The 9,807-nt window shown below is 43.0% G+C and overlaps 1 protein-coding gene across 6 annotated transcripts in view; it reads left to right on the plus strand.

The window, feature by feature from the left end:
• SV2B (synaptic vesicle glycoprotein 2B) overlaps positions 1-9,326 on the plus strand; it is a 102,392-nt gene extending 93,066 nt beyond the window's left edge. For all 6 annotated transcript variants that reach the window (XM_073304204.1, XM_073304202.1, XM_073304206.1 and 3 more), the window contains 2 exons: positions 1,305-1,464; positions 3,580-9,326. In XM_073304204.1, coding sequence (XP_073160305.1) covers positions 1,305-1,464; positions 3,580-3,763 — 344 coding nt within the window. In that variant the 3' untranslated portion in view covers positions 3,764-9,326. The remainder of the gene's footprint in view (positions 1-1,304; positions 1,465-3,579) is intronic.
• Positions 9,327-9,807: the final 481 nt, after the last annotated feature.

Consider the following 9,807-nt stretch of genomic DNA (forward strand, 5'->3'; position numbering starts at 1 on the left):
CCTTACTGCAGGAAATTCTGATTGTTCAACATTTCTTTTCATCCCAAATTGGGACAAAAGGTTGAACTGCTGAAACTTTTCACAGAATGAAAAGTTCTGAAAAAAATTTGAATTTGAAAAAAAACCTCACATTTTGTTTTGGCATTTTTTATCAAAACAAAACATTTTAATATGCCCAAGCTGAAATATTTCATTTTGGTTTGTTGAACTGATCCAAAATACTTCATTTCCAATCAGTTCAACATGAAACTGCATTTCCCTGTAGTGGTACATTGCTTCATGGGAGCTTTAGTTCAGGTTGCCTGAAGCCCCTATTATCCCCCATGGGCTATGCTCCCTGACCTACATCTCTTATGATATACCCGAAGTTATGTGACTCTCATGATGCACCATGTCACTTAGTCAGAGGAATGACTGTGTTGCATTTTGGGACATGTAGTCTGGCCAGGCTCAGCCCATAGGAAAGAAAGGGGACCCAAACTACGATTCCCATGAGGCAATGTGCCACAACAAGGTAATTTAGTTTTATGTTGAACTGATCTAAAATGAAACATTTAGTGTCAGTTCAACAATCCAAAATATTTTGATTCAGTCAAACTGACCCAAAACAAAATACTTGGTTTTGGTTTTCCTGACAGGAAATAGAAACACTGGAAAATCATCCTAAGGGAAAATTCCCAGCTAGCTCTTGCAGATATTAACAGTGTAGCCACTATATCATTGAGGCTAATGAACGATGAATGTTCTCACTTTCTCCCTTGGGCTTGTGCATAAAATTAGAGCCCCTATGAAAATGTGCCAGGCAGTTAAATAACATCTTTATAATTAAGGGAGACCCCAAGTGCTTTATACCATTGACTGCAAATTAATCCTGAGATTACTGATGAGCCAGGTGATTTGAATGCCATATAAACTGCCCTAACTCCTCACCCAAAACTCAAACCATTTTTCAGCTTCAACAACCTTCAGACAACTCTTCCCATTCATCAGTGTTCATGTTGACTTGCCTCTGCTCATCCTGGGTCCAGCTGGAACTCTGCAATACCACACGAAAGAACCCATGTGTGTGATATCTGCAGGGTGAGACTATTGGTGACATCAGCCTAGTACCAGATTTCCAGCCTGTTTCCTGGCCCCAAAGAGCTAGACAGCATCATTTGGGTGCTGAGCTGAGTCTTGTGGAGATCACTCATCTCTAGGGAGAAAATCCATCATCTGAAGACACTTCTTATTAATGGTGGATTTGGCTGCCCAGAGATGCCAAGAGAATGATGCCAAGCTTTCTCTCCTTACTTCCCTGGCAGGTGGCTCGATGCTGATTTCTGCAGTGTGCTGCTTCTTTCTGTTCTTTGGCAATAGTGAGTCTGCGATGATTGGCTTGCAGTGTCTGTTCTGTGGGACCAGCATTGCTGCCTGGAATGCCCTGGATGTGATCACTGTGGAGCTCTATCCCACCAGTAAAAGGTAACTATGCTTAGAATATTCTTCTCTTTGATTTCTATTCTCTGACTTCAGGCACAGCCACTCTCACATCTTAAGAACCCGTTATTGAGTTAAAATGTATGCGATGGAAGGGTTTGTTGTTTTTTAAAATCTCAGAGGTCCTACTACTTCTGTGGCTACCTTTGATCAGCACAGGTATTCAGAAGTAGAAGTGGGCAAATAACTGATTTGTTGGTTTGGTGGCCGTTCTGGAAAAAAAAAAAGAATCAGAAAACCCCTAAACAGTTTGGGTTTAAATGAATCTAAAGATTTTCAGCACTGTGAGTGAATCAAAGTAAAGCCCATTTGGGGTCTGTTCCAGGGTAGGTGGGTAGGATTTGAAAGTGGGTCTCCTACATCTCTGGTAAGTGCCCTACCCACTGGGTTCAAGGTGATGTGGAGATGCAGATCAGGGGAGTGGTAGTAGCAACCCTACCTCCTCTTCCTCTGGCTGTTTTGTGAATGGCCAAAATGATCTGTGTCAAATTCACAAATCTTTTCCAGTTGACCAAAACTGCATTTTCTATCAAATAAACTGTTTTCCAAAAAACTGTGCCCAGCTCTATTCACTAGCCTTATTGTACATGTAATATAACTTGCGTACATGTATTTGCACAGGCAAGTGTAAATTACGCACAGACAGAACTTGTATATGAAGACTCTGTCAATTGCATGCATGTGATTAGAGGACAGGTTGAAGCCCCTTTGGAAATGTGTCCTCCAGTTTCTTGTCACAGTGTACCACTCCTGATTATTTTAGCTTCCCATAAAGATGTGGATTTGGGAGATGTGGCACCGTATTCAGGTTTCAGGAGTGAGTTTTTGAGAGAAGAGCCTGTCTACATCAGGATAGTGACAAGTCTCTTCTGCCCTTTTCAGTCTATTGATGACGGCTGTGAGGGAAGTACTGGGACTGCACTGTGACAGCAGTGGGCTCAGCTGCTGGGTGAATCAGGGTGTGTGGGAGCACTCTGACTCTCCAGAAGTTACTCACTCTAACCAGCACTTGGAGTGGCTTTGATAAGCTCTAGAGTAAGCTGTGCTCATCGCTTTATGTCCACAACCAAACATTTATCCATGACGTGAACTTGGTGGTTTATTTGTAATGAAAGAGGTGCCAGGGCTCAAGTAACTTTTTTACTTTCATAAGTATTGCAGCAAGCCCAGAGGTGCCGGGGCTCTGAACTGCCAAGCCCAGAGGTGCTGGGGCTCTGAACTGCCAGGCCCAGAGGTGCTGGGGCTCTGAACTGCCAAGCCCAGAGGTGCCGGGGCTCTGAACTGCCAAGCCCAGAGGTGCCGGGGCTCTGAACTGCCAAGCCCAGAGGTGCCGGGGCTCTGAACTGCCAAGCCCAGAGGTGCCGGGGCTCTGAACTGCCAAGCCCAGAGGTGCCGGGGCTCTGAACTGCCAAGCCCAGAGGTGCCGGGGCTCTGAACTGCCAGGTCCAGAGGTGCCGGGGCTCTGAACTGCCAAGCCCAGAGGTGCCGGGGCTCTGAACTGCCAAGCCTAGTGGTGCTGGGGCTCAGCTGAGGCACAAATTAAGCATTGTGTGAACTCCAAGAGATGGTGGTGTGGAAATAAATAAAGGCTCCCAAATATACCCTGCCTTTCCCCCGCAAAAAAGCTCAGGGGCATTCATTCAGTCTGGCTCCAGTTACTTGCTGGGAGCATAGACTCTGCATATCAGATCAGACTGTTGGTCTACTCAGCCTGCCATCCTCATGCCAGCAGTGGTCAGTATCTGATTTTTCAAAGGAAGTTGGACGCTCCATGACATGCACCTGAGTAAATGTTCAAGTCTGCACTTGTGGGGATGGGGAAATTCTTTGTTGACAATTGCTGGCGAACAGCATGTGCTCTGATGCATGAGGTTCCATTAACTTCCATCGCTCAAACCAATCTTCATTAAGAGCGTAACCATTACCACACTGGATGACAGCAGTACCTGCTGCATCATCCTATAATTAGAATAGGAGCTGCTAGTATTAGAGGAGTCGTGCAATGACACAACTCTCCTTTACCAATGGTGGAACCAACCAAATAACCCGCAGTCCCTGTCTGACTCCTAATCACCACTTTCTGCTCTTCCTCTCCTGCAGATCAACAGCCTTTGGCATCCTCAACGGTCTCTGCAAGGTTGGTGCCATCCTGGGGAACTCTATCTTTGCCTCCTTTGTCGGGATAACCAAAGTGGTTCCCATCCTTCTGGCCTCCTCTGCGCTGGTTGCAGGAGGACTGCTAGCCCTGAGGCTACCAGAGACTCGAGAACAGGTCCTGATGTGAGAAGTTGGGCAGCAGGGAAATGAAGAAGAGCTACAAAAAAGAGCCATGTCTAGAAAAATCAAAATGTCCATTTATCCTTTTCTGCGGATACCTCAGATATGGGGAGGGGGGAAAACAACCCCTAATTTAAGACCATTTCCCATCCATGATTGGCTCTTTGCAACCAGGGTACATACACACTGCAGCACTTTGCTCATTTGCTTTAGATCCAACCCACACTGGGGAGAGACTGAGGATCTGTCCTTCCCATGCATGCATGGGCATAACTGACACAAATATTAACAGCAGCATTGTGTGTGCAGGAATCAAGGGGGAGAACAGATTCAAACCCTTATATGCCCTGGATGAGTTGCAAGAAAACATCTGCATTTACAAGCTGTCTTGGCTTGCAAAAGAACTGGAAGATAGTTAACAAACCAACTCTGCTGAGGTTAGGTCTAGCTTTGGGGGTCAAGATTTCCAAAAATGACTAGTAATATGGAATATCTTGATTTTGGGGGGCCCAATTTGAGACACCTTTCAGGGGCCTGATTTTTAGAGGGTAAGTGCTCAGTGCTTTCTGAAAATCAGACCCCTTTATATTATCTCTAGTTGGGCACCCAGCATCACTAGTCATGTTCTTGAGCCTAGATTTTTTAAAAATAAAAATATATCCTATTTCAATTTCTAATTTTAAATCTCTATATTGTTCTCACCAAGAAGAATCTAAAACTAAAACAAAACTAAAAACCAGTCCCACTAACCCAAGACATCCAGAGCAATCCCTAGGAAGAGACGTTATTCTTGTCTAGTTAACAGTTCTTTAATGGTGTTGATTTTAGGATATTTGTATAATAGGATTTTTTTTCTGCCTAGTTCTGTTTAAGAGAAATTGGCATGATGTTGGGGATTCTGCAAACCAAATGTGTATATATTATGCGGTGTAAATAGGGGACAATTTTTGTTTAAAGTCTAGAGGATGGTAACTACTAGAATTTACCAGCATTTTAGCCATATTAGTTAAGGAAAATGATGTGTGAGTTTCCTATAGATTTGGGTCTTATTGAAGCACTGTAAGCACAATTATTTATAGCTTTTTAACCTGATGTCTAGAGAATGCACTTAGCAAACTTTCATTGTACAGTACATTTAATTGTCTGTTAAGTGGGATAATGAAGTTTTAAATTCTGTAAAGATCATTCTTGGAATTCCTATGATTCCTCATGATATGACTTTGGCTTTGCCACACAACTAGACACAAAGTGATACAGTAGAACCTCAGAGTTATGAACACCAGAGTTACAAACTGACTGGTCAACCATACACCTCATTTGGAACCGGAAGTACGCCCTCAGGAAGCAGAGATAAAAAAATGCCACTACAGTACAGTACTGTTCTGTTGTTAAATGTAAACTACTAAAAAAAAAAAAAAGGGAAAGTTTAAAAAAAAGATTTGACATGGTAAGGGCACGTTTCATTTAAATTAAGGTGGTTAAAAGCAGCATTTTTCTTCTGCATAGTAAAGTTTCAAAGCTGTATTAAGTCAACGTTCAGTTGTAAATGTTTGAAAGGACAACATAACGTGTTCAATGCCCGTTCCCCAGATGTTCGTAACTCTGAGGTTCTACTGTACACGTTCAGTTGCATTTTTGGATATATATATATTTTGGAAGCAAGAATGAAAGGCAAAAAAATAAATCTTCCGCTGCTCATAACAATACAGATAATGCTAATCAGACCATTAGCAGGCACAGAGGCGGGCTGGCATCTAATGGGACCAGATGAGTCATGGGAAATTTGTGTCACTTATGACAGTTTGTGACATAAAAAGCTGTTTGGTACTATTGCCACTGTCAAGTTTGATGGAGAAGTGGCACAGTGCAAAGGAAAATCAAGGTTCCCATTTGTGCTTTTAAAAATCACTGGTTCACATTTGAATCCAAGCTGAAAATTGACAAAATCCACAAGGATTTCCCCTTTACCAACAAGGCAGCAGTGAAATGAGTTATAATGCCACAGTTACCATAACATAATGCATCTTACTATACAGAAACTACTAGGGATGATCACTAATTTGGCTAACAGATCACTAGAAACTCACATGCTGATTGGATTTTGGAGTTATGGGGATCGCTTGCTCTTTGTTTTGCCTTTTTCCCCATCCACCCACTGAGTTGAACTGCCTTGTCCACGTCCTCCCTCTCCTCTTTCATGACCTCCAAAAGCCATATTGATCTCCCCACTGGGTCCCCTGCCTTTAAGAATAGGAAAATGGCCACTCTGAATCCCCTATACCTGGGGTTAAAGACTTTAAAGTCTAACTCCTCTGCTTCACAGAGGCAGTTATATATAAGCAGTAACTCACATTAATATTGTCCCCTGATAGCTGCGGGATTCATTCATGGCACCACTGTAAGGAGTATATTTTCTACAGTAGAAGTATACAGATATATGTAAATCATGGGAAGCAAATGTTTCTGTGACTTCTTGGCCCTGACACTAAATCTCCATTGGGTTTCACTGTTCTGTGGTCAGCTCAAGCAAGGAAATTGCAGTATATAATTGTGAAACTCCCAGGTTACAACTGGCTATGGATTTTTCAGATTTAGGTTGAGGTTTATGAAAGTAATAAAATCATGAGCTGCTGTAATAATTCTAGGCTTCTTATGCCTCGTGTCTTCAGCTTACAGATAGCTTTGAACCCTTCTCTACTAGTCTTCGAAAGGGCTAGATCCAGCTTTCTTCATGCGCAGCACCCGTTCCCTCGGAAAGACTGAAGCTAATGCTGCTATGTCCTTTTAAATATGGCAGCAGTACACGGGCACCTCCTTAACCCCTTCTCTGCTGCTGAAGATTGTGTCCGAGAAAGCAGCGTTCCCTAAAAAACATCCCATCCTTGCCCACTGCTGGAGGTAGACATGTACTTCAGCACTGAAGAGATCACAGACTTCCTTGTGATTAAACCACTATAGGGCGACTCACTCCATTTGTCTCGGTGTACTTAGGGAGAATGTTTCATGTTCTGGGTGATTGTATTGCATCACTCTGTGATGTCGAGTTCATCTCTATTTATTTTACTAGGCATTGTTAGTCAGGTAAGTATGTAGTGCTGGGACATTCAAAAGTACTAACCTGACCCAATTGTGTTCTGCACTGACTTTGTACAATGACTGTAGCCACAGTGTTTATATTGAAAAACCCATCAATTCCCTCCTGAGGAGGTGGAAACTGAGAGCTTCAGTTATTGGAAATGGGGAAGTAGGAGATGGTCACTGAAACTTTAGAAGCCTTTCTTCTTCCGGGGATTAATCTTCCCCAGAGTCTGCATGATGGAAGTTTGGATTCCATAGGTTTGTGGGGACAAAATACTAAGCAGTAGACAGTGGGTATCAGGCTTACACTAGCCAGGGACATCAGCTAGATGATATAAAATGCCTGTTGCCTCTCTAATGACTATGAATCAATCACTCAGAGGTGCACAGGATGCTGCCCTTGTATCTTGATGGATGGTACAGTTCTTGTCTGTGAACTTTGGATGAGGAGTTCACCAGCCCAATTCTAACGTGAAAGCTTAGACACACACTGCATCTGATCACTAATATCACAATAGTCTGAGAAGGGATGATACAATGCTAGGGATATAACAAAGACTGTAGCATGGGGAAATAAAGCCTTGTTTGTTCTTATTACAGAGATCTGTCAAATCCCTAAATACACCCTCAGCACATCCTGTTTTTTGTTCACCTGCAGCCCAATTATCTCCCTGTAAAGCTGCACCCAACCATCCAGTGATTTTATCCTCACCTTACTGCCTTGTAGTTTTTAATTAGACTTGGGGCCAAACCAAAATGCTGGATCTGCGCGTATGCTGAACTTTGGGAATGTTTGGAAACAGATCTGAATTTTGAGCTGCTGCCAACTCCTTTTCAGAATCAAAACCGTGGATCCCAACAGCCCTGTATGTTGGGAAAGTTCTGATTTGGATCCAAATTGTGTGGACTGGGCCCATCTCTACTGTTAAATCTTTTCCATATGTAATTTCTCAGACAAGACCAATATTTTACCTGCCTATTTCTGGTATTTGCTACAGTTAAAGGTCATCTCTAGTCTTAGAATGTCCTGGATACACTGGACCATCCACAGCGGGGACTGGTTCCTGGCTATAGGAAGCCCTCTTAGTGAGCTTCCTTTTCACTGAGTATTCGCTCCCCAAAGCAGTTAGATTTCATAGACTTTAAGGCCAAAAGGGCCAGTATGAACATCTAGCCTTACCACAGGCAATAGGAATACATAATGAAGGGGGGGTTCTGCCTCAAACTCCATGGATCTCCAAGGATCAGCCAAAGGCCCATCTGGCTCTCTCCATTCACACAGTCCAGGGCATAATGGGTGAGACACATGCCCTACCACTTGGCCAGGAGAAGCGAAGCATGTAGAGAATCCCTTCTATGGATGACTCTAGGGGGTACAATCTGGCCCTCTGTGCTGACTTTTCCTAACTGTAGAGTGGAGTTGATGAGACTCACTGGCAACACAGGGGCATCCTGAGTCTTGATCCATTAGTGTTTGTAAGCATGCTGAGATCCTCAGGTGGGAGGTACCAGAGAAGTGCAAAGGATTACTATTTGTGCTGTTCTTCATCTTATTAGAATAAAGATGCCATGGCACTTACTGGAGGATGCTAGTCTGAGCATCCTGGCCCCATTCTAATATGGAGAATTACATACTGCCTCCCTAAGTTCCCTGTTGCTTTAATTGAATAGAATACTCTCCATCCCTTTCTTTACCTTAGCTGTGCAGAGCTTCCTCTTGCTTAGAACTGCCTCATTCAACCCCAGTGGTGGCCACAGTTTGGCAGAGGGCGAGGTGACCTCTCTCTCTGTATACTGTCAGCTGTAATTCAGGACCGCTCTCTGAGACTTTAAAAAGGCAATATATGAACCTGTCATAATATTATTACTGAAACATGAGCCACAGATCCAAAATCTGGAGCTAGATCCAAACTTCTTCTAAGTTGGTAGTGATCAGATCTGGGGATCCATTACAGAGATAGGATGGAGCCAGATCTGATCATGGGATTCTATTTGGGGACAAGTGCTCAGATTTTTAGTAATGGAATTTACTTTCCAGAAGACACACACACGGGGTGTTCAGGCCAATGTGTAACAGAACCCCATGCTCCATGTGTACTGGCAAATCTCTCTCTTACATGCTCACCACTGTATCAGCAAAGGCTGCTTTTAGGGGGGAAACAAACCAGGAAGAGTGAGACAAACAAAACCAAACCAAACCCCCATAACTTCTTTGCTGTATGTTATTCTAGAGCTCTCTAAACTTGTATGCATTGTATGTTTCACTGTAAATAAATATCCAGTGTGGTACATTTAATGGAATGTTTCGTGTAGATGTTCTCTCAGCTGACTCTGTATGTGTGAAATGGCCAATTCCATTTCCTTGGTTTCTTTTCTTTATTTTTTAAAAAATGTTGGTTTGATCCATGTCTGACTGTCACTGGAAAATGGAGTCATAGCAATGGACTTTGTTTTTGTTCTGTCACATTAAAATCTGGAAGAAATAAAACAAATTCTTGCCGTGTCCATGCTTCAATGTATAGCTCACCTTCTTCTACTAGGGCTGTAGCTGCTGACCGTTCACCTCAAAAATAAGGGTCTTCATTGTATGTAGGATACCTGTATCCTCCCTGCCAACTTGATTAAGTCTCATTCCTACCACTGTTTTGTCAGGTCTGATATTTTCTAACGTACTGTACAGAAAACCTCGTGTCTTGAAAGCAACCGATGGAGAGGGCACCCAAGAAAAACAATGACCTCCAGACACAGCAAAATTGTGTCTTATTGTAAGAAAAGACTTCATAAATAAACATTTCTCTTTATAAGCTAGTACCACTGTCACCGTGACTCAGTGGGTCACAACTGAGAATACCAAATTCAGGACAAACTGCCGAGAAACACAGCAGGACACACACCAAAAGTGGTGGTTATTATCCCATAAGATATACCAAACCAGCAACAAAAGTAAACTTCTGTCTCACCGCACTGGCTAAC

This window comes from Lepidochelys kempii, chromosome 10 (assembly GCF_965140265.1).
Source record: "Lepidochelys kempii isolate rLepKem1 chromosome 10, rLepKem1.hap2, whole genome shotgun sequence".
Lineage (NCBI taxonomy): Eukaryota > Metazoa > Chordata > Testudines > Cheloniidae > Lepidochelys > Lepidochelys kempii.